The 25,615-nt window shown below is 39.8% G+C and overlaps 1 protein-coding gene across 3 annotated transcripts in view; it reads left to right on the top strand.

Moving 5' to 3' along the window:
• Positions 1-25,609, top strand: part of ADCY7 (adenylate cyclase 7) — a 119,045-nt gene extending 93,436 nt beyond the window's left edge. For 2 of the 3 annotated variants that reach the window (XM_073307659.1, XM_073307660.2), the window contains exons 11-27: positions 645-830; positions 1,965-2,008; positions 3,813-3,893; positions 4,970-5,042; positions 6,532-6,629; positions 8,156-8,240; positions 10,302-10,439; positions 11,410-11,472; positions 12,453-12,515; positions 14,897-15,069; positions 16,627-16,708; positions 18,015-18,170; positions 19,121-19,267; positions 19,798-19,905; positions 21,153-21,267; positions 21,979-22,103; positions 22,222-25,609. In XM_073307659.1, coding sequence (XP_073163760.1) covers positions 645-830; positions 1,965-2,008; positions 3,813-3,893; positions 4,970-5,042; positions 6,532-6,629; positions 8,156-8,240; positions 10,302-10,439; positions 11,410-11,472; positions 12,453-12,515; positions 14,897-15,069; positions 16,627-16,708; positions 18,015-18,170; positions 19,121-19,267; positions 19,798-19,905; positions 21,153-21,267; positions 21,979-22,103; positions 22,222-22,368 — 1,884 coding nt within the window. In that variant the 3' untranslated portion in view covers positions 22,369-25,609. The remainder of the gene's footprint in view (positions 1-644; positions 831-1,964; positions 2,009-3,812; positions 3,894-4,969; positions 5,043-6,531; positions 6,630-8,155; positions 8,241-10,301; positions 10,440-11,409; positions 11,473-12,452; positions 12,516-14,896; positions 15,070-16,626; positions 16,709-18,014; positions 18,171-19,120; positions 19,268-19,797; positions 19,906-21,152; positions 21,268-21,978; positions 22,104-22,221) is intronic. The other variant, XM_073307661.1, reaches the window with a different exon arrangement.
• The last annotated feature ends 6 nt before the right edge of the window (positions 25,610-25,615 follow it).

Below are 25,615 nucleotides of genomic sequence, written 5' to 3'. Positions count from 1 at the left end.
TGGCAGAAGGACATAATCTCTGTTGCAATCCAGGGTTGAGCTTCATAGAACTCTGTCCAGCTTCCTCCCAACCATTGTGTGGGTCCCTCTGTGTCATGTACCCAAGACCTCGTGCTTATGGTCTCATTCTACCTTGACTTTCCTCTGACAGTGAGGAAACCCCTTCATCTATCTGCAAGGCTCTGTGATCTCTGATGATGCTACACATGGTCCAGAAAGCGAGAAGGTTGAATCAGAGCAGTTTTCAAAGCAGGGAACCTCAGGCAATTTAGAGACTAACCAATTTATTTGAGCTTAAGCTTTCGTGAGCTACAGCTCACTTCAGCTCACGAAAGCTTATGCTCAAATAAATTGGTTAGTCTCTAAGGTGCCACAAGTACTCCTTTTCTTTTTGCGAATACAGACTAACACGGCTGTTACTCTGAAATCAGGCAATTCAGTTTGTTATGATTTGCTTAAACTAGAGTTAAACGAGACCGGGGATGGGGAATCAAGGATGGCACTCTGGCTGATGTATGTAGTGCCATGTCCCTGGAAACCAAGGTCCTACATATTTGTGTGGCTCTCAGGTACAATCCAACAGAGCTTCAGAGTGCTGTGTACTTTTTTTTTGGTATGTAAATGTGTGTGTCTCTTACTTTTAGTCAAAACAGCAGACGTTGAATAATCATCTCCCTAAAACACGAGTGAACGATGGGCTGAAGATGCGCGCCTCTGTCCGTATGACACGTTATTTGGAGTCCTGGGGAGCAGCCAGGCCCTTTGCCCACCTGAACCACAGAGAAAGTGTCAGCAGTGACTCCTCAGCTCCAAGTGGGAGACAAAGAAAGGTGATGGTTGGATTGGCACTGCATGGTGTGCGTGGGTGGGTGGGTGGGAGGGGGGTGTGATGCCCAGTGCAATGCATACACACCCACAGCCTTAAGCAGGAATAGAAACACTGAGTTCAGGGAGAGGGCACCAGAAAACAAAACAGGGATAGGGAGTAGGAAGCAGGAAGGCAACATACACACACACCAGTGATCATATAACCACACCATGGAATCAACCCAGAAATGAATGGGCCAGTGCAGATAACTGAGCACAGGATGAATGGAACGGTTAATCATGTAACAAGAAGATTGCTGCATCCTGCACCAGCTTCAGTTTCTGGATCAGTTTAAAGCGTAGCCCCAGTCTGGAGGGGGCCACGACTGCTTTTCCCAATGGGAACCTTAATTATCTTGACAGTGCTAACGTGAAAGAATAAAACAGGATTTATTCTCCTTTTCATACTCCTGGAATTTCAGAGAGGATTTTAAAGGTAGCAATTTAGGCCCTGATTCTGCCAAGTAATTAAGCCCATGCTTAACTTTAGTGCACATGTAAATTCTATTGATGTCCGGCTTTATTTTAATTAAGTGCTTTGCTGAATCCGGGCCATGGGAGTGCAATGACTGTAAGTAAATAAATCAACCAACCATTAAGCTCATCTTACTGAGAGAGGTGATATTGTCTCCAGTGCATCACAGTTATCCTCTGTCCTTTTTGTATCTTATCTTTCACCTGAGGACCCACTAGACCCAAAAGAGATCTCACTTTAATGTCTCCTCTGAAGGATAGCATCTCTAACTCTGCAGCATCTCCTTTCCCCCTCACTGCTTACATAACACCAAGTTACGGTATGGTGTTTGAATCTTTGGTCTTCTGGTGCTGAAAAGTAAATGAAAGAGATGCATCTTGCTCTCAGCTAACCCATACTTATATGCTAATCAAATACCATGTAATGTTGTACACAACACCTCTGCAGCTCCTCTGTGTCTGCTTGCCTACTGGGGAACAAAGTGCTGCAGTATGAGTTGTCAGTTGAGTTCCTCCCACTTGTGCTGTATCACTGTGTCAAACTAGCTTTCTCTTATCAGCCATGTAAAATATTTTTTCCAGTTTATGAAATGTATAACTCACTCACAAATCCTCTTGTTTAGGAGATACCTTTGCATTCTACAGGTCGTCAAAAGACTTCAGATAGGTAAGTCCAGCACTGTTGTTATGTACTGTGTGGTCCCATTACAATTTGACATACTGTAATTATGTGACTTTATTAAAACAAAAAAACCCAAAAAACCCTAGATTGGCAGGAAGACCTATTGTGGTAGGCACTGTACAAAGAAGTAATAAAACAGTACCTGCCCCACTCTTTCACTCTAGATCAATTTCAGATACACTGCACCTGCTTCTGTTTAGCAAGAAGAATATTGGATCTTGGTTGAAGAATAACTTGGTTGTAAATTAGACGTGTTTAATCATAAAATCATGGAATATCAGGGTTGGAAGGGACCTCAGGAGATCATCTTGTCCAACCCCCTGCTCAAAGCAGGACCAATCCCCAATTTTTGCCCCAGATTCCTCAGTGGCCCCCTCAAGGATTGAACTGACAACTCTGGGTTTAGCAGGCCAATGCTCAAACCGCTGATCTATCCCTCCCCCCAAAAGTGACACGGGAGGGGGTCTCTGGGAACTGAACTCAGGTCCTAGGCTAAATATCTAACCGCTGGACTATCCTCCCTCTAATACAGTGGTTATATGAGCCTGAAAATCCTAAAACTAGTTTTGAGCTCTGCATGGTTTACTTGTTCCCGACTGGTTGCCCTACTTGTGTTCTGGTGTGACCTAGTCATCCCACAAACTTGTCAGTGACAGAATTTTTCCAGGCAGTCATTCTATACCCCCTCTTTATTCTCATTCACAATAGCAAGCTTTGGCCATTTCTTTATACATACTCTGTTAGATGAAGTTATTGTATGGTTATCCAGCTTGCAGGGTACATCATATCAAGATGAACTGGTGTCTGAGACATTTAAAATATCTCATGGTTGCATATACAGGCCGCATATTCATCTTCAGTAGAACAATTCATAAAGTACAATTTTTAAATCTTGCATTTAATCACAAGATGCTTCTTAGCTGCACTTATGCTTTATTAGGTTAGAGCTGACTCTTTTTGAATGATGGATATTGCAGCTAATGTCTCTCATGAATAACCAACCACACCAAATTTGGCCTTTGAGACTTCTCATGAAAACTTCTTTAGGAAGAGATTTTTCACTTTGACAAAAAGCTGCCTTCAAAATAATTTTTGTCTTGAATGATTAATTTGATTATTGTTAATCTGCTAGAGCTCTTGTATTACATTATGTGTGTTACTCTCTGTGTTAGTCTGCATGGATCTAGACAAGAACAGTTATGTACCTCTTCACTTGTAAACTATAAGTGAGTTCCTTCTTTCTCCTTTTACTTCTGTACTTGTTCTGTCACTCTGGATGCCCATATTTCCTCACTGACTCCATATCCTTCTTTTTACAGGAAAGTAAGTGAGATGCTGTTTGTGTAAGGAGGGAGGGTAACTTTAGAGAAATTTATACTTTTGTGTGCTGTTCCTTTTTGATTTTCGTATTCACAGTAATTGAGAATATTCCCAGTAGTTTTTAAAAAGTTTTGTTTGAAAATTTTCAGAAAATTGACATATGGCAATTGTATTTTTGCTTTGATAAGCCCTGAATTTGGCTTCAGTGTGTAATAAAGTATTGGAATTATTTATATTTGTTTTAATAGTTTCTTGGGTTTATTTTGGAGATCATATTGTTGTTCTGATATATTTTTGAGGATATTTGTAATTAAGTGACAATGATGAATAACCTTTGCAGTATGTGACAGCTACACTGTGCATATATTCTACAGCATGTTTTGGAAGTCTGAGTAAAGATACATCACATTCATAAGCCAGAAATTGATTTGATGCTTAATATCTTCTGTCTCTCTCTCTCTCTATTTAGAAATACGTCCCAGAAGGGAAGGATGGAAGAAGATATTTATGATGAAATGATGTCGACCATTGAGGGTCTCAGTTCGACTAAGTGTGTACTTTTTAAAATTGTTTTTCTAGGTTTTAAAAGCAGCTCTCCTTTTCTCCAGAGAGAACCTGCATTGCCAATTTTAAAGCTACATGTAAACATCACCTTTCAAAATTTTTTTTGTTTGCTTGTGTGCCGTTTGCTTGTTTTTAACTTGAGTACAGTGGGAATTCTTTTGCATTAAAGTACAGCTTAATAATATAGTTCCATTGTGAAATTCTCAGCCAGGTTACAGAAAAATGTTCATTTGTGAGAAAACAAGAAATTGTAACATTTTAACTGTCCCAGCACATTACACAATAGTGGGCTGAATACAGGTCACAGGAAATGTGGGAAGGTCAGAGGGGTGAGGCAGCTGGGGCACACATGTAGGCAGAGGTCAGGAGCACATGGGTAACTGCTGGGAGCACTGCAGATATGACTCCCATGGCTGGTTCACTGAGGGTACATGGAGTATCAGTGCTAATAGCAGGCCCAGCAGTTGGCACAATATATCTGTAAAAAGCATATGAGGGCTGCATTTTATATCTTTTAAAATGAATTTTAGCATAGAAATGCCTATGAGCTATACATAGAATGATTTCAATTGGGAGGGAGCCATCCATCCCTTCCTCTGGGTTATGGCAAGGCTGATATACTTGTACTCAAACCATCCCCAATAAATGGCAGGTATTTGCAGGGTGAAGGCATGGGTGACCGAGTATCTCTAATCCATCTCTAACACCTCTCTTTACCCTGTCGTATTTATGACAGGGTACCCAGCCAAGAAGGTTTCAGACTGGATTCCTTTTGTACTGATGACTATACTACCAAAGGGATAACTAAACTGGTGCAAATCCATGAGCTGCAACCATGAGATAACTAAACTGGTGCAAAACCACTAGTGCAAAACCACTAATAGTCGAAATGTAAAGGCTCTTAAGAGTGCTTTGCCAGCTGTTCAGAAAAACATTATGCCATGCTAAACAAGTCATTAGCTATGTGAACAATGGAATCCAACCTGAAACATACGATTTTTGCATTCTGTTATGTTAGTTTATTGCATACATTTTGTAAAACCTATTTCTATTTTAATGCAGACCATGGTGTAGTAACTCAGATGACTTCTGTGGATTCTCACTGTTTTTTGTAGAATCTGGATTGGAAAAAGAGGTTAGTAAGAGATTAAGTAATCTTTTTTGTTATCCTAAATTACCATTAAAGAACTATGCCTACATAGGAGCTGGGAGCATGCTTCCCAGTCTGGGCAGACAGACATGCACTAGCTCTGCTTGAGTGTGCTAAAAATAGCAGTGTGGACGTTGGGGCACAGGTGCTGGCTTGGGCTAGCTACTCATGTCCGAGCCCAAGCTCTGGGTCTGAACTTGGGTAGCTAGCCTGGGCTGCCATGTCCACATGGCTATTTTTATCACGCGCGTGTCTATCTGCGGGGACTGGGAGCTGCAGTGTAGACGTACCTTCATAGAAACATGAAAGGACAATTGAAACTGAAAGTATGTTCGTTCCTATATTGGGATTCCTGAGGTGACTGCAGCCCCAAATACATCTTAGGTGACGTGATGTAATGGAGATCTCTTGGTTCACTTGGCTTATTCCCTCCTCCTTGGTAATGTTGTTAATATGGACTAAATGAATTAGGAAATAATCTAGGGTTAAACCTTGGCCCTTTAAAGTCAATGGACGTTTTGGCAGTGGGTCCAGCATTAGTCTGAACATCTTCATTATAAAAAAGCAATGAGGTATTTAAAAAGTGTCTTTACATACATTGTAGCAAATAGGACTCTGCTTTCCATGATCATTTCTTTATGCATCAGTATGATATTTGGTAGGTACCGTATATACCCTATATGAATGGTAACATTATCCTTGATCCTTAAAACATCCTGAGTCATAGCTTAAATGGAGGCAGGATTAAATTTCAAATACCCTTATGTATACGGTATTTTACCATTCTAGTCCTCGCCTTTTCCCAAACTCAGGGGGACCCACAACCCTTCCCCGTACCCCCGAAAAAGAAGAGCCTTCACTGAACCACTCCAGTCCGAGGAGAGCCCTGGTTAAACCCAGAGTGATTCACGCATATGGACACATTCATGAGGCATATGTGTATATATAGTAAAACTTGCATCAAGAGCCTTCTCAGTTTGAGGCTGCTGTCGGTGTCCTCAAGGTTTCAGTTCAGTTTTGGGTAGCATTCAGTTAAATGAACTTCTCCTAAAAGTTTTTCTTCTGGTATCTTGTGTGGTAGTTCAAAACAGATTTCACTGTGTGTGTATTAATCTACTCACATAGGACGGGGCCCCCAATCACTATGATAATATAAATAGTCATATAATCAACTCTTATAGTGTTAGTTTGGAAGCTGTGCTGACTTACATGTTGTGTACAGATCCGTTGTGCAGTTACTGCACCTTGTTAGGTGTCCCCAGCTGGTTAGAAACTGATTCTTTTGGACTGGGGTCTTTTTCTTCAGTGATGCCTAACTGTACATTTTATCTGGTTGATTGGTTTCTCTTCACATTCTTGGCTTAATAGTATGGTGCAAAGATACTTTTGTGGTAGAATTAAAAAATACAAGTAGTAGATTACAAAAACTAACTCTAGAATTATCCTTATTAAATGATTACAATCTTTGTTTCAGTATCGCACCATCCCCATCCCCAGACTGAGGAGTTACTTTGTCTGTGCCGGTATTGTGTTGCTCTGTATATTTGTGATACAGATGTTTGTCATGCCAACGTAAGTGTGTGGTGTTTTGCATTTCTTTACATTTTAAATGGATTCTCTGGATAAAACATTGCTTGCATGTGAGCAACACCTTTAGCTCTTACAGATCATCCTGAAGGGCTGAAGCTAAGGCTGTCTACACTTAAACCGCTATAGTAGTGCTTCAGTGTAGACATGCACTACTGTGATGGGAGGGGTTCTACTGTTACTGTAGTTAATCTGCCTCCCTGAGCTAGGTCAATGAAAGAATTCTTCCATAAACCTGGAGCTGTCTATGCCGCGGGTTTGATAGGTTTACGTACATCTCTCAGGATGTGGATTTCTCATATCCCTGCATGACGTGGCTGGGTTGATCTAACTTTTTAGTGTAGACTTGGCCTAATAAGTTACATACACAAATACATATTCATTCTTAATTGTGACATGCTCTTTGTTAGTATAGTGCATTCATAGGTAGTTTTGCACCTGAGCCAGGACAGCTGCATTAACCTAAGTGCATAGTGTTTCCTTAGCAGTGTGTTTTAGCTGTGCTCAGTATACAGAGGGAGAAGATCTATTAAGTAAGGAAGTGCATTTTAGATTGTTTTTCTGATCATCACCTTAATGACTGAAGATGAACAAAGGAGAGTAGGGTTAGGCAGTTTAGGAGGGTTTGAAGCCTGAATCTGATGTGGAAGGAAAGAGAAAATCAATGAAGGCGTTTGATTATGTAAGTGACTAGCTCAATGATACAGTGTAATCTTCGGGGACTACTGTACATTCACATTGGGAAACTACTAGACGTTCTTATTGTTGTATTCATTAGAAGAAATTAGTTGTAGCAGTGGCATCTTGTGTAGACTGGTGATAAGATTTGCGGAGGCTAGAGAAGACGCAGTAGATCAGTAGAGATGGCCCAAATTTTGACAAAGATTTAAGCAGTCAGGATGGAGACACCTTCAGAGATGCCTGGAGGAGGAAGACCAGATTTGGTGAGAGTCTGGATGATGGGGGAGAAGGGCAAGACACGTGTAATTGGCTGTGGAGCACTAAGGAAACTCTCACCACAAATATCTCTTGTAATGATAATGTCAGGATTATGAATTAGGTTAGTAATATTAGCTCTAGTATTCCTATCCGATCGTGGATACCATTATAATATAGTTGCTTAATCTGATTCTAAGGCCAGAGAAGATTTGTTAAATGGCTCTTTGTCACAGCTTGGAGACAGCTGACTTTCCCTGGTATTTTAAATTTTCTGCCGTATCTGTTTTTCTCTGCTGTGACACTAATGATGCTGGTGTGGTTTATCCATGGGGTAATAGCACATGATTTGAATGAGAGAGTGGAACACCTGAAAGTGAATCTTTGCCAAGAGAGGGCAATAAACGTCCACGGAAGGCCCTTCCTCATGATCATGTAATGCCAAAAGAACAGCAACGATATTTATTTTAGTTATGGGAAACTGCATTAGTGAGTGTTGCTTGGTTAGTTGCAATTTGACTATGATAATATGCATAACACTTCTGTTTAACTTTGTTCTCCTCTCTCTGTTTTAGAACCGCAAAACTAGGACTTTCATTTGGAGTTGTAGCAGTCATAATTGTGCTTATTTTGTGTGTGTGTTTTGCTGATAAATGCCTGGTAAGTAAAAACATAGGCCAACATTTTCAAAAGTGGATGGCTAACGTTTGGCATCTAAATATAAATTACCTGTTTTTCAGAGGTGCTGAACTTTCGTAAGGGTTACAGATACTCAGCACTTCCCACAGTGAGGACATTCATATTAGATGCCTAAAATATAGATTTAGGGACTCAATGTCCAGCACCCGCATTTGAAAATTCTGATCATAATTCTTACATGCAGCTGTAAACACACTTTTAACTGGATTTTTAAAAAGTCCTTTCTGTTCTTGCAGTCATATTTTCTGGGGTTTTTACCCTATGTAGTGGTAATCCTGGGTATGGATCCTGTAGTTTTCTGTGCTGAAACTGACATTCAAGTGAAAGGGAGTTTTGAGTGCATATTGATTTTAGGACTTGATTGACTATAAGAATTCATAAGCAAATAAGAAAAATGCAAATTCATGCATGTTGTAAAGGTGGTGATTCCATAGCTGGCTGAAGGGTAACGCTCTTAAAGTTGGACCTAAGTAAACCAAGAATTCTAGAAAGTAAAATGACTAGTATTTGAATTGACTGTGTTGTGATGCACAGGTACATTACCAAATGTATGCAAACAGTGTTTTTAATAAAATTAAAACTGGCTGTACAAAAACAGAGTGCAAGTCCTATGATGTAGAAAAAGAGACAACATCCTCCAGTCCAGCCTCCCCATCACCCACCCCCAAATCAGCCCTCTGATTTGGAAATGCCTGGGAGAACAGGGGAGCATTACTGTGTGTCCATAAGATCACTAAACTTGGCTGTGGTGGACCAAGGAGGGAAGTGAATTTTAAAGCTTTGTTGAGAATTTCCTGCCATCAGCCACTCCCAGCATGGCAGATCTCAGCTACCATGAAAACAGATGTGGAAAGAGATAGGTCTCTTAGGTACCCAGGGCCTAAGCCAGTTAGGGTATGTCTACACTGCAACTAAAACCTGTGGCTGGCCAGTCCCAGTTGACTCAGGTTTGCAGGGCTTGGGCTATAGGGCTGTTTAATTACAGTGTATAGACCTTTGAGCTTGGGCTGGAGTCTGGGATCTAGGACCCTGCGATGTGGGAGAGTCCCAGAGCTTGGACTGCTGCCTGAGCCTGAACGTCTGCATCACAGTTAATCAGCCACTTAGCTGAGCCCTGCGAGCCCCAGTCAGCTAGCACAGGCCAGCCACGAGTGTCTAATTTCAGTGTAGACAAACCCTTAGGCCAAAATACTGCATTCACTGCACCCTGATACATGAATGGTAATTTTGTTACAGGATTAAGTGGCAGACCCTTCTTGAATTGCACATGTTGTATTATATATTCTGCTGAGCCACAGGAGGGAAGAAAAAGGAAGAAATCCATAACCAACATTGCATTAGGCTTGATTTTGGCAGCCGAGTACTACAAAAGGACAGTTTGGATTCAGTATCCCAGAATAAGAAGCTTTTGCTACATTGGCATAATGTTTGCATTCTGCATAGATGTATGTGTTAGCAAAGAGATTTTTTTTCCATAATAGGAAGTGCCGGTTTGGGGTGTGTTTGATGTATGATTGGTTTATTTTATTTGGTCTCCTTTAAGTTGTTAATTTTTCTTTTATACTTAAAACTAGCAAATTTTAGTGTAAACATTTTAATAATAATTTCTCTAGCATGTTTCATTAGGTGACATCAGGCTGTTTTGAAAACCTAAATTAACTGAGTCACAGAAAACATCCCAAGTGGAATAAGAAAGTATTTATCTCCATTTTATTAATGGGGAAACTGAGGCACAGTGGTGATTTTTGTCCAGTGTCTTTCAGAGTCAATTCTAGAGCTAGGAATACAACCCTAGTGTCTTGGCTCTCTGTCTCTTGCTCTAACCATTAGAGAACAACACTTCTCTGTTTAAAACAGAGATAATATTTTCTTGTTGTGCTCTGGTGATTGTTTAATACTGTAATGAGACTTTTGTGTGTGCAATGGACAAAATGTTTTTTCTTGTATCTAGAATTACGACTCTTGGCACACTAAAGCCTATATGTAATGCATCTTGTTAAAACAAACTTGTTTCCTTTACAGAAATGCTGCTCAGAACAATGGCCTTCTATGCGCCACCTTTGTGCTATTTCGGATAAGGTAGAAACAATGCCTCTAGTGAGACTCCCTTTAGCAGTCATCACTATAGGTGCGTTGCTGATGATAGCCATTTTTAATTTGGTAAGTACTTGCATTTTTCTTCATTCTATGCATTTCTTTCCTTTTATAACCTTTGCAGACTTGACCACCCCACCTCTCCTATCTACCATGTTCTTGGCCCTGTTTTCTGATGTTTAACTCTTCACTACTTGCTTTTAACATTGAACTGATGTATGTTGAGCAGAGCAGCATGCTGAGGAAAGACACCCAAACAATTTGTAGAACCAGAAATCCATATATCACATCACATTCTCTTTGTTTCAGGCTGCCAGTTTATAGTATCGGCTGGTTATAATTACTATTGTTGTAAGAGAACTGCAGCTTTTTTATAACACTAAATTATTTGGCATGAGTGGGTAGTGGTTTTATGAAGTAGAGGCAATACAACACGTCTTCATTTTACTAGCTAAGGTCACTGAGGGGGAAACTCAAGGAACATATGAATCGGAGCCTGTTTTAAAAAAAGCCATTATGGTATATTGATGGTCCTATTCAGGAGTGTTTACTCAGTCGTTACTCCCATTGTGGGAGTTCAGATTAAGTAAGGACTACAGGATTTAGGGTCTGATTCAATTCTCATTGAAATCCGAAGCGAGTCTTTTTATTGACTTCAGTGTACACGTTGTATTGGACTTTCGGCCCATAAAACTGAAAAGCAAAAACCTGTTTAGAAGTCACCAAAATATTAATTAATAACTTTTCTCACTTGGTCACCCAGCTCTGAAAACAGGTTCACTTTTGAAAACTATGTGTCAAGTTTTGACATGACCTTTTCTTGCAACCCCAGATCACTTTGACGGTGTGCCACGTGTGTACAGGGCATCCTCATTGATATTTGATATGTAACATTTATGGTACAGTAGGGCCCAGAGGGCAATCAGACCAGGGCCCCGGGGTGCTGGTGCTATTATTTGTAACAAATGACCGTCTCCCCACTTTCCCGCCTCCGCCCACTAATCAGCTTTTATATTCTTTCTTGGCAATGAATCAGCCTCCTGAAGAAAGTAGATCCATAAACGCAACTGGATCAAGTGATGAGGTTGTCACCTTCGTGGTGAGTAGAGCACCACTTCCATTTCCTAGATAAAAACAGAGACCTGGAATGCTCTGTGTAATATTGACAGCTAGCAGGTTCTCTGTAACTTCCCTTCCCTTTATGAAAATAGAGCTTTTAATGATTGACAACACAAAGGTTAACTCCTGTCAGTAAGCATTTCTAGCTGCTCGCTCTGACAGATGTAATTCCCTGCGTTACAAGGGACGGTTTTGTAGTTCATCTTTCTGGAACTACCAGAAGTGTAGAGTACTCCTGACGCCAGTTGAAGTCGTTAGTTGTGGGCATTCACAACCTTTTGAAATTCAGGTGTTCTTAGGGGACCAGTTTGATACAGTACAACAGAGTGTACTATTACTATCTGTTAAACTTTACATAGAATCCTATTGGGCAATTTAGTTTTTTCACAGAATCATAGAATATCAGGGTTGGAAGGGACCTCAGGAGGTCATCTAGTCCAACCCCCTGCTCGAAGCAGGACCAATCCCAAATTTTTGCCCCAGATCCCTAAATGGCCCCCTCAAGGATCGAACTCACAACCTACTGAACTATCCCTCCCCCCGAGGGACTTTTGTTTAGTCTTGTAGATTTTTTCAATTTATAGCCCAAACAGACAAGAATGTGCTTTAAAGGTGGGAAATATTTTAAAGAATAGTTAGTACTTACTTAAGAACTGACCCAATTCCCATTGACCTCCAAACGGAGTCTGTTTATTGATTTCAGGGGCATTGTATTCAGCTTTTGGCACTTAATGTTCAGAAATGAAAGTCTATTGAAGAGTCACCAAAATGGAAATGAATAAGTTTTATCACTTGGTGGCCCAGCTCTGAGCTAGGTCCATTTTTGAAACATATGCTGCAAGTTCTGACATGACCTTTTTGTGCAAGCCCTCATCGCTCTAATGATGTGCTGTTTGTGTACGGGGCACATCCCATTCTGCTGCTAATCAACTTTTCCATTCTTTCTTGCCTGTGAATCAGGCTACTGAAAAAAGTACAACTGTGAACTCTACTGAATCCTGTATTACGAATGTCACCTTGCCGGTGAGTAGAACACCTGTTTTCTTCCAAGATTAAAACACACACCTCTCAAATGCTGGGTTTAATATTGACAGCTAGCAGGTGCTTGGTATCTTCCCCTTGCTCTTTAAGAATATAGCTTTTTAATTATTGAGTGCACAAAGCTTCACCTCTGCAAATCCAGCTGTCCTGTCTATGATCGATCATACTTTTTGCCTGCATTAGGTAGAATCTAAAGAAGATGCTTTTATAGCTTCTCTTTCTGGAAATTTCAGACTTTAGAAAAGCAAAGCTGGCATTTGAGAAAAGTAGTAAGAACACAAATGGTGGGTATGACTGAAATATTGATTTAGGCTCATTTATTGCACTGCAAAGTGTATTTGGGTATCCTGGTAGCATCCTGGGAAAGGGTTTAAATGGTACATGGATATGCACTGACCTCTTGCATATATGGTGTGTCTACACTGCAGCTGGGAAGGTGCTGCCAGAGTACAAACCCGTCAAGAGCCCCTGGTACATACTGGGCACCTAGCTTACCCCCAGCTACGCTGCTACTCTTCGCATGCTGGCTCAAGCAGAGCTGGCATGTGTCTGTCTTCCTGCACGGAGAAGTACTTTCCGTGCTGCCGTGTTGACATACCTATAGTGAATTTCACTCTTAAAGGCCTAATGGAAACTTTGAGTGCTCAGCACCTTTGAAAATGTGATCCTGGGATGCATAAACAGGGGAATCTCAAGTAGGAGTAGTTATTTTACTTCTGTATTGGCACTGATGCGACTGCTGCTGGAACGCGGTATTCTCAAAGAGCTCAATCTGTTTAGCTGAACAAAAAGAAAGGTGACTTGATTACAGTCTGTAAGTATCTACCCAGGGAACAAATCATTTACGAATGGTCTTCAATCTAGGAGAGAAAGGTATAACACAGTCCAAAGGCTGGAAATTGAAGCTGGACAAATCCAGACTGGAAATAAGGTGTACATTATTGTCAGTTAGGGTAATTCTCCACTGTAACAATTTACCAAGCATTGTGGTGGATTCTCTATCACTGACCGTTTTAAAATCAAGATGGGATGTTGCTCTAAAAACGATCTGCTTTAGGAATTATTTTGAGTTAGTTCCGTGGCCTGTGTTATACAGACGGTCAGACAAGATGATCACAATGGTCCCTTCTGGCTTCTGAATCTACGAAAATCAGGCCCAAGGTCTTTTAAGGGGACACGTTTGGCCCAATCAGTAATCACATGCTAGTGAGCAGCTCCTCAGTTGGTGTAAATTGTGATAGCTCTATTGATCTGCCCCTGTATCTTTGTTATACCTGCACTGTTATCACCGTTACGGTACAAAGCTCGTAGTAATTTGTTCAGTGCCTTGTACATATTTTTTTCTTTTATACTCAAAAGAAACAAAGAATGTGATTGTAAAACTGGTAAATATTTTGAAAGTGAAAGAATACTTAGGATTTGCCTAAAGTCTGATCTAAGGCCCACTGCAGTGAATGGGAGTTTTTCTATTGACTTCACTGGGTTTTGGATCAAGTCATCAAAATTCTTTAGAACGTTAATTAAGCCACCCAGCAAGTAGGTAAATAAGTAGAGGTAGTATCTTTATTTCACAGATGAGGAAACTGAGACACTGAGAGACTGTGACTTGCCCAAGGTAGCAAAGGGAGTCACTGTCAAAAATCAGATTAGAACTCTGAGAGTACATCTGCATTGCACAAAACCCACACCGCAGTGAGTCTCAGAACCTGGGTCAGCTGAATCAGGTTTGTGAGGCTCCTGCTATGGGGCTAGCAATAGCAGTGGAGATGTACTTGCTCAGGCTGGAGCCTGTGCTCTGACACCCAACGCCTTGCTCAGTTTTGGAGCCCAGGCTTCTGCCCAAATGGCAATGTCTAAAATGCTACTTTTAGCTCCAAAGCACAAGATAGAGTCAGTTGACCCAGGCTCTGAGACTCACTGCTGTGGGGTGTTTTTTATAGTGTAGTTGTATCCTGAAGTTCCTGGTTCCCAGCCTTGTGCTTAAGTCACTAGACTACATTGTCTCTCTAAATTAGTCTTGATATTCAAAACATTAATAGAAATCCACTTTTAAAACTAATAAGTTATAGAAAACAAAGCCTCTTGTCAAAAGCGCTTCGCTTTCATTTGTACCAGGTGTTGCTTAACTGGTTTTTATATAATGATGTTTTATGTTGGATAAATCAAAGGGTAAATTGGTAAAAGCCTAAATTCTGTGTTTTAGTAGATTTTTCTAAAAAACAGATTATATCTGACAACTGCTTTAATTCTTTACTTGATCTAAATTATGATAGCCATGAAATTCCTAGCCTTACAAGCAGTGAAATATACTTTGTCCTAAGAGTGTGAATTATTCAGCATCTCATTAACTTCTTCTGTTACAGTATTATACTTATTGCTGCATATTAGGGTTTATTGCTTGCTCTGTATTCCTTCGGATGAGCTTCGAACTCAAAGTTCTCCTTCTGTCCATCGCTGTTACTGTGTACATCATCATCTTTAATACCCAGCACAGCTTGAGTGCAGGCTGCTCCAATTACAGCAATTCCACTCAAAGGTATGCTCCGAAGTCCCCAGTAATGGACAATAAATCTCTGGGAAAAGGGTTGGTAGATTCCTTCACTTTCATTGGAATTTTGAGGTACTGCAACACTTTGAGCCAGAAGCCATTAGGACATTTTTTTATACATCATAATCTTAGAAAAAAATTATTTTACCAGACTTCCCATACAAATTGTACCATGCATGAGTTGAGATGTGGGACATGAAATCTCTGGGAGACTGGTTTCATTTTGGAGATTTTAGAGGGGAGTTTGAAAACTGAGCTTATAAAGGGAAGCTGGCCTCAACCTATAACTATGAAGAAGACTGTTCTCCTCCATAAAACTGCGGTATTCTCCATAATACTGAGTTATTCAGCCAATAGATCTGCTTTAGCTGGTTTTTAAGTGAGCTTACTATAGCTGCTCATTTCACACATTTTAAAATAGTCTTTAAAAATAAACTTCACAATGTAATAACCCTAAGATGTGTGTTACTTTGTACTCCACTTTCCATAGGGAAAGAATGGCGTGGCAAAGTCTAGGGCACTTTGTCTACATTGTACATGAAAATGGTAGGACATTTATATTCATGGAATATTCAATATTCGTCCGGAGCTGATGGGGAATGAGTATTTGTGGAGAACGTGCGTTTGCCAAAGCAACGCTAATCATACCACTTTTATCAGCACAACAGTTAACTGTTGTTAAATTACTTTCCTGATTCCAAATACTTTTAAAAACCAAACATTTAACTCCTCCAGCCTAACTGAACAGGGCAAAGCCATAAAATGAATTGCGTGTATCATAAATTGCGGGTACCACTGGTGTGCTCATTTGCAAATCTTCTGGGTACAATCTCACAGTTGTTTCATAGTGTGGCAGTTATCTGAGCTGTGGGATCAAGCCAAAAGATAGCTTGAGTGTGCTGAGACTTCAGGCTGGTCTAACACACAAACTGGAACCAAAATAACTAAACCACTTGTAATTCACATCCGATGAAATGAGCTGTAGCTCACGAAAGCTCATGCTCAAATAAATTGGTTAGTCTCTAAGGTGCCACAAGTACTCCTTTTCTTTTTGTGAATTCACACTTAGTTATTTCAGTGAGAATCTGTGAGTGGATGGGAAGTGTGACATGGAATACTCTTATTCCAAAATAAGTGTGTCCACTCAGACCTGCACTGAAATATCTAAAGGTGTGAACTATAGCAGATTGATTGATTGATTTCAGTTCCAGTTTTCTTGTAGACAAGCTCTTAGTCTCTTTGCCCATCACAAGCAAGGAAGCTGTTTCCTACTTTAAGCCTCTGTGGTTAGGTCTTGCTGGGCAAAAACGGGTGTGATTTTCAAATGTGTTAGCTCAATATGATTGAAAAGCCCCATTAAGATGCAGGCGAATAGCTATGTAGACAGGACCCATAAGCAGAGGGGCTATGTTAAAATTGGGGGACTGTCACTTGTGTTATTTCTGTTAAAGAGTACTTTGGAACACAAGGGGGTTCTGTTTCGAAACATCCAGAGATTCCAAAATATTCAAAACGCCAATTGTATGTTGCTTTTCTGTATTCCAGGCTTTTCATGAAAGATCCAAAACTGATGACTAACTTATACCTGGCTCTGTTTTACGTAACTCTGATCCTATTTTCAAGACAGGTATGGATAAAAAAAAAAACAAAACAAAAACCCCACAGTCCTTTTCACTCAATGATAATTGAGTTAAATAAAAGACATCTCTTTTCTATCTCTGTAGTTAGTTCTAGACACCAAAAAATCATTTTTATAGTGTTTGGGAAAGGAGGGAAAGATTTTTACACATTTTTCAATATTTTGGATTCTAACTCTGAAGAGACAAACTTTTAAAAGTGGCTTCTGATATTGCACTCACAAAATTGGGCACCCAGAATCTACATTGTCTAGTCACTTTTAATCGTATTTATAAATCATCTTCCACCCTTCTGGCAGGGTGGTTTGGGACTCTGCAATATTCAAAATAAATATATTTCTTAAACTAATTAAACTATAATTATTAAATTGAATTATAATGAAAAAAATTCAGATGTGCTTTACAATGATTTAGATAATGTTTAGTATCAGGTGACAAGACCACCTGACCTAGTAGTGTCACAGTTATGTCCCAGGATGCCTCCCAGGAGGGGGAGAGATTAGTATCTTCAAAGTCTTGTTGTTCCTTCCTAATGGCCCATCAAATCTGGTGGCCCGTCATCTGGTGGTGTCTTCCAAATACACACGCAGTTGTAATTGTTACCTAGTCCATATTCCTAACTTTAGATACAGAAATGGTACATGCATACAAATTGGATAATCCCATTCAGTAAATCATAACCTTTCCAATGATATCTTACATGAGTCATCTTGCATAAAATACAGATATGACATAACGGAGATGTATCATAAGGATATTTGCGTAAAGGCTATTGAGTGTAACGTCACAAGGACAAGAAGCAGTGGGCTTAAATTGCAGCAAGGGAGGTTTAGGTTGAACATTAGGAAAATCTTCCCATCTGTCAGGGTGGTTAAGCACTAGAATAAATTGCTTAGGGAAGTTATGGAATCTCCATCATTGGAGATTAAGTGCAGGTTGGACAAACACCTGTCAGGGATGGTCTAGATAAGATTTAATCCTGCCATGAGCACAGGGGACTGGACTAGGTGACCTCTCGAGGTCCCTTCCAGTCCTCTGATTCTATGTGCAAATTGGACTAGTGTACATCTGATGCCAGTTGAGTTGCATGCACAAATGGCTGTTGGCTTGTGAAGATGTGACTTCTGTTTTCACAAACAGGTGCTTGTGCAGGTTTTAGTGACAATTTCAGTGGCCATTTGGGTCCGAAGTGTCCTGACAAAACTTGGCTGTCACTTTTGCACTTGATTTGAAACCTGTAAACTCTTACCTCAGAGCTCTGCGGGTTTATTTTACTGTATAAATTCTTGTTTGCAGATTGAGTATTGCTGTCGACTAGATTGCTTGTGGAAGAATAAATTTAAAAAAGAACATGAACAATTTGAAACCATGGAGAACGTAAACAGGCTCTTGCTGGAAAATGTTCTTCCGGCACATGTTGCTGCTCATTTCATTGGTGACAAATTAAATGAGGTATATTTAATCTACTGTACTCGTAGGAAGGATGATAAATGAGACTCCTGTGAGAATGGCACCTCACCGCCCATGAATGGGTTACAAGCTACTGCTTGCTTCCTCTGTTCCTCCCTCTTCTTGGCTCACAATACGAGAATCCCATGGCCTTCCCAAGCCCAAGGAGCTGCTACCCCCATGGCATTAAGAGGACTTCAGTTTAAATGAATGCTTTGCTTTTAGCACTGGCAGGAGTGGGGCATGGAAATCCACATCAGAAATTATCATTTTCTTTGGCACTGATAATTGGTTCAGAAGTGACGTTAGGACTCCCAAAGACCCCATTTGACAGAGCTGATTCATTTAATTCCTATAAGGAGCTAGCTGAAGGGCAGACAGTATCCACTTGGCAGCACCCTGATGGCAAATGATAGTGACGCTTCTTAGACCCTGCACCTCACTCTGCCAACACCTCCATAGTGAGTCACTGGATTGACTGAGCTGGCAGGATGGGGGCTATTGTAGCAGAGAGGGCAATCACTGTGCAGAATGCAGTTGGGGGTATCTGACTGGATTTCAATTCTCAGCACTTAAAATTCTGATTTTTCTAAAAATAGGAAAATATGGTCCTTCTGTTAATTTTGCTGAGTTCCAGTGGCTTAGCTTGGTTCATTTCTAGTCATAGTTGTATTTAAAGGTACTAAAATCTGAATGCAATTTTGGTTACACACTGTGGGGTTACAGGGTAACTGTGAAATTACTTGTGACACCTTAGAGACTAACAAATTTATTTGAGCATAAACTTCGTGAGCTACAGCTGCATCTGATGACGTGAGCTGTAGCTCACAAAAGCTTATGCTCAAATAAATTTTAGTCTCTAAGGTGCCACAAGTCCTCCTTTTCTTTTTGTGGATATAGACTAACATGGCTGCTACTCTGAAACCTGTGAAATTACTATTGCTTTCCAACAGGATTGGTACCATCAGTCTTATGACTGTGTGTGTGTCATGTTTGCATCAGTACCTGATTTTAAGGTGTTTTATACCGAATGTGATGTCAATAAAGAGGGGCTGGAGTGCTTGCGGCTGCTGAACGAAATCATTGCTGATTTTGATGAGGTATTTCAGTTTCAGGCAAACCTAGCTTGGATTTACATGATTACAATATACAATGTCTTTCTAGAGCGGTGTTTCAATGTAGGAACCATGAAAAGTGAAAAAAATTTAGTAAGATGAACCAGGATTCTCAGTTCAGCCTTAGTCTTGGAGAGTGAAATTCTAATCATTTGCATCTGATGTACTCATGTAGTTAGACCATCTAACCCTTTAATAGTACAGTATAAACAAGACTTAGTGTTTTTCCTCATGATGCAAATACCGATCTGTCACAGATTTTATTACTGGTTTGCAGGATTTACTACATTTCTATAATGTGTGCCCAAAAAAGGGGATGGGTGGAGGGAAACAGCAGTAAAAGAAATCTTCCACGCTTTGTTATTTAAGAAGTATGTTTTCTGCAATAGTGACATAGTGTATCCGGAGATAAATCTTATGAATGTGGTAGGGAACACAAGATCGCTGGTGAGAACACATGGGGATATAAGGCATTAAGGTCTCAAATTATAATTTAGTTTCTTTCTTCCAAACAGCTATTGTTAAAACCTAAATTTAGTGGTGTTGAAAAAATCAAAACAATTGGAAGCACTTACATGGCAGCAGCAGGCCTTAGTGTTGTACCAGGCCAAGAGAACAACCAGGTATGATACCCTTTGGAAATACAAACACATTTAGAATTCTAATTGTCCATATCTATGTAGGGGACAGAGTGTAGTGAGATGGAAAGGAAGATGAAAGTTATCAGCAGTCATAATCTCAGGTATGGAAGAGGAGGATGGGAAATATATTCTGAGGCTGTATTTTGTATCACATTATAAATAATATTTCTAAAATGTTCCAAAATTAAGGCTATAATTCCAATATTTGGGTTCTGGTGTCGAGAACAAATACTGTGATTTAAAATGTCACCAAGATGTCGTATGTGATGGAATTACAGCCCTTAATGCCAGACCAGTGAAGCTGGTGTCAGCTTATTTCCTTTAAAATCAATTTGCTGTTTTCTTGTTTACAACTGCTTCTACATTAGTCTGTGATTCAAAGCACTGGGAAACTTGTTATTTTGACTAACTTTCATTTATCTGTGGTTCTGGTCCTAGACAGCAGATATTAAATCCAAAACAAACATAGTTTTTCTTTAAATTCTCAAGAATCTTTGCACTTGAACATTCCTGGGGATGCAACAGAATAGTTTGAATGGTGGGAGTATCGAGGGGCTATTGATACCAAAGAACTAACAACCTCAGCCATGTCTGATTTGGATTCAGGATTTGATGGCAAATTGACTAATATAATTGTTATCTATGTAGAGAACATGATATAACAAACTCAGGTAGCAAAAATCAGATCTAAATTTCAAACACGCTCTAGCTAAGAGGTGTTTAAAACCAGGCTTTTGGTTCAGGCCCATCACCAGGAGGTTTTGGTGTGAGGAGTGAGAATACATGTGCTGTACGTACAGGGCACTTAATTTTAAATCTGCACTAAAGTCTGGAAAGAGATGTAAAGACCCAGGTTTATGAATACTAAGCAGAGCAGGCTCTCCTTTTGCCAGCCAGACCCAATTTACTTTAATAATCATTTTAATTATTGTGCATGTACATCTGAACTGAGCTGTGATTGTGCCATGGTATCTTATTTCACCTGGGGCTTGACATGGATTTGGCCTCCAGTCTTTATAAATGGATATGTAATTAATTGATAGTACTGGACTTCATCAGAAAGCAGCATTACAGTGACCACTCATGCTGCAGTAGAACAACACACAATAACTGAACTGCTTTGGTGCTTATATCATTGTTCTTTGAGACGGACAGTTGCCATTCATTACACTGAGAGCTTGACATGGTCTTGCATATTAAGGCATTAATATCCATTATAAATTACCTAGGACCAGGAGAGACAGCATGCTCAAATTGGGATCATGGTGGAGTATGGAATTGCCTTGATGAGTAAACTAGATGGCATCAACAGACATTCCTTTAACAATTTCCGCCTACGGGTTGGTAAGTTCAGTTTCATACAGGATGTGAATGCTACAAGCTTTGCAAAAACTAGAGCTGCAAAAGGATTATTAGATGGTCAAGCCACCAGTCAGTGCTGAATTATTCTTGACACTGAACATTATGAATATTATGGTAATAAGCATAATATAAATACTAAGAGACAGAACACTGTCTGGTCTAGCTTTTAAATGCGCCAAGCCGTGAGGTTCCACATCTAACCTTGGACTGTGGTTGTAGTCTCATCATCCTGATATTCCTGCAATATTCAGGGATGTTTCTGGTGCTGGGTGTGGGAAAAGGGGAAATAATGCTGCAGCTGCAAACAGGGAGGAGAGGGAGAGTATGGTATGTTTGCTGGTTGGATATGGGGGTGATGAGAGAGCTGGATAGTGTGCTGCTGTTGGCTCGTTACATGGCAATTCTAAGATTGTTGTTAGACTGTTAATGTTCTACACGAAGTGCAGGAAGGGTGGACTTTTGCTTAAAGCACAGGTCGGTGAGATAGGAGATCTGGACGACATGCCAGCTCTGCCACAAACTTCCCGTTACCCTGGGCATGTCACTTCCTCTCTGTGCTTCCTTATCCCCAACGGGTGCAGTGAGGCTATATTCATTGCTGGTTATAAATCACTAAAGTGGTCCTCTGCTGGAAGGAGTTACTGAAGTGCAAAATTATATTAACTCTAAAGGCATGTACTTTTATTTCTGTAGGGATAAACCATGGGCCTGTAATAGCAGGTGTGATTGGTGCTCGTAAACCCCAGTATGATATCTGGGGCAACACTGTCAATGTCGCTAGCAGGATGGAGAGTACTGGTGAACTTGGAAAAATCCAGGTACAAAGACGGGCATTCAGATGTTTGTAAAAAACTACTTTTACATTTTTATTGATTAATGCTCAAAGTTAATTTCCGTGGTGTTTTACAAGAATTTCACTATTTCTGTTTCACTCAGGTTACAGAAGAGACGAGCAAAATATTACAGGAACTGGGATATTCATGTGAATGTAGGGGACTCATTAATGTCAAAGGAAAGGGAGAACTAAGGACTTACTTTGTGTGTACAGATACAGCCAAATCCCAAGGTATTGGACTGAACTGAGTCTGTAACGAAGTTTGTCAAAATGTATTTTGAGCCACCACTTCCCTTCTGTGAAGTCTTAAAATTTCCTTCCTTATGTAAAGGAGATTATTCCAAATGTATGTGTACTACTAATGGTCCCTCTGCATCTCAAGGTAGGAGAGTGACCTGAAAATGCCTAGAAGCAATTGTGGACTGCCTGTTTCTGGGATAATTTCAGGATTTTTCTGGAACTGTCTTGCAGCATTTCCTAGTATTTCCTTGCCTACATTCAGGGAGATTAAAGGTCTTAATAGCACATGCAGATGCACTGGTGAACTAATTTCCCAGTTAGAACAGACATTAGGAAAAACTTCCTGACTGTCAGGGTAGCGAAGCATTGGAATAAATTGCCTAGGAAGGTTGTGGAATCTCCGTCATTGGAGGTTAAGAACAGGTTAGACAAACACCTGTCAGGAATGGTCTAGTTATTATGTGTTCCTGCCTTGAGTGCAGGGGATTAGACTTGATGACCTCTTGAGGTCTCTTCCAATCCTATACTTATGATTCCACTGCCTCATTCTTTGTTAGATCTGCTAGCAGTGTTGCACTTGTCAGAGACCTTAAGAAAAAGTGACAGTACATTTGGAACATTGATATATGCATGGTCTTCAGTGCAAAGCTGTTTTCATGACAAAAGACCGCTGAATAAGGGGCGGGGGGAGAGAGACACAAGCAAACTACAGTTTAATATATGGTGATTATACTCTAGCTCCTTTTGGAAAGAGTAACTGTGCAATAATTCACATTCCCCTGTCCCTTGATGACTTTTCCACAAACTCATGCCTCCCCCTACATTATGTAAAGCCTTTCTTGATCAGCAGTTGTACAGGAAATGATTTTTGTCTGAAGTTGGTTCAAAATACTGCTATTATGGATGCAACCCATGTTGTTCTCTTTACCCTGCTTTTCACTATACCAAGGGACAAACCATATTTCATTTCTTAGATGAGATGAAAACAACTGTTTTAGTATGTACTGGAAGTAAGCCACTTTGACCTTCAGAATTAGTCTTTTGACTTTGAAGAAATCCAGACTATTTCCAGAGAGTGAAAGCCCATTTAGGGATGTGCATGTAGCAGTGAGACAGTAACTGTGAGTATTGCATTCACTGCAATCATGCCCTTTGACTGTGTATATTTATACTGTGTTTTGCAATGACTCGTTTCTGAGTAGCAGCTGTGTTAGTCTGTATTCGCAAAAAGAAAAGGAGTACTTGCGGTTCTCTCATTTGGTTTCCATTGCCTGGATGAGGCCAGTCCCTCAAACTGCTGACTTGTTTCTGAGGCATACAGAATTGCTATCCCAACTTTCTTCTTGTCATTAACATCATTTGCATTTAATATATTAGTCAGGATCTGGTGCTTATGAAGGTGAAGTATAAACTGCATTGGCCAGTCAGGCAGGATACCAACAGCTGATGTGCAAACTTCCCTTAACAGATCTTTCAATGCACCTTAATTCTGGCCTGCCAGCTATTCTCCTGCTCAGACCTTCTCTTGACAAGAAACAGCCACTCAAATTGTGTAGTGTTTCTGTGATAAAGGCAAATACAAGACCAATTCTCCCCCCACCCCCCGAATTTGTGACCTGAGGCAAACTTGAACCTAGGTGGCACTTCCCCCTTCCGAACTAATCACCTATGCCTGTGTTCTCAGTGCTGTGCATGTTTCTAAACATTTGACATGTCTGATATTTTCAGAAGTTTGTCAATGTTCAAATGTTTCCTTTAAAGTTTATTCAGGTGAGTGTAATTAGCTTTAAATTTTAACTAACAACTTTCTACCATACATAATCATGTCAAGACATACTACTACAAAATTTTGGTTATGAGGAAGATAGTGTCTCAGAAGGATATCACCTGGTGTTCAAGTATAAACATTTATCAGGAAAGGCTTTTTTTCCCTCCATTCCCTGTATATATTGTGACTAGAAAGTGAAGTGGTTAAAATAAATTCAAGTATTTATTTTGTTCAGTATAAAGTGCTATGTTCAGATAATTTATTACACCACACACAAAGCAGCCTTTGCTAATATTTCAATTTTAGTATGAGGGCATATGACTCCAAATAGTCTCTTTAACAATCGTTGTTGCCTGCACCACTGCTGTTTTCTAATTACTGTGTAATTTCTTGGAAAGTGCCTGTGCTTCATGACAGGAACAAATCTGAGTAATGTCCTACTGTGGATTAAAAACTTAATTTTTAAAGCCTTACTGAGGGTGGTTGGTCAAAACTGCTTTTGCTGCAGTCTCCTACAAAAAATAGTATATTAGACAACTTTAGTTTGAGGTTGGCTGTTTCCTTTCTGTCAACAGATTCATAATATATTTAATACTTAAACTTTGTGCTAATAAAAAAAGGTCAGTGTAATTTAGTTTTCAGTTCCCTATCGCTTTTATATTGTTTGTGATAGTAGACATTTAACAAGCATGAGTTTTGAGATGTTAATTTATTTTGTTTTTATAAGAAGCTTGAATGCTTCTGAATGGAAGGCTTCATTCAGTGGCCTTTGCTACAGTACTTCAGTTTGACAGACCATACTGCCTCAGTATTTTGAATCATGAAGTTTGCTTATGGACAGAGCCAGTTCTGAAATTATGGCACTGTCCACAATAGTGCTAGAGATTTAGATGTAATTAGGATTGTGGAACTAAACCATATCTAACAACATTCTGAACTGCTTTGTATTGCCATTAAAGCTAATATGCTGCTTGGTCTCAATTATGGAAGTGGTGTAAAGTATTTTTCAGTAGCTTGTAGCTCTTGGGCTGGATGAAGTAGGGTTGTCTTTCTGCTACCAGTTGTATTTGCTATATGATCTTAAAGGGACATTATCAGTTTAAACTCTTTGAAATTTTGTAGAGTATTTAACAGCACTTTGTATCCTCAGTTCACCTTGTTATATGAAAGACTCACCCACAGAAACATTGAAAAGTGAGTGTAAGGCCATGAATATTGGCGGGGGGGCGTGCGACACCTTGAGCGACTTAAATACTTTTTTAAATGATTAGATTGCGTGCATGAAGGGTCATTTCTTTGGCTAAAGTCTTAAATGGAGCTTTAGCAATACAGAATGCTTTTACCAGAACTGTGAAACTTACCTATTAGGACTTTAAAAACAAACAGTCAAGTCTTTAAATACAAAATGTCAATTTATCTAATTTACAATTGATTGTATACTGTAACTTTTAATGATGGAGTAAGTTATCTACTGCACAGAAAGAACA

This window comes from Lepidochelys kempii, chromosome 12 (genome assembly GCF_965140285.1).
Source record: "Lepidochelys kempii isolate rLepKem1 chromosome 12, rLepKem1.hap1, whole genome shotgun sequence".
In the NCBI taxonomy this organism is placed as follows: domain Eukaryota; kingdom Metazoa; phylum Chordata; order Testudines; family Cheloniidae; genus Lepidochelys; species Lepidochelys kempii.
This window is presented reverse-complemented; position numbering and strand designations above follow the sequence as displayed.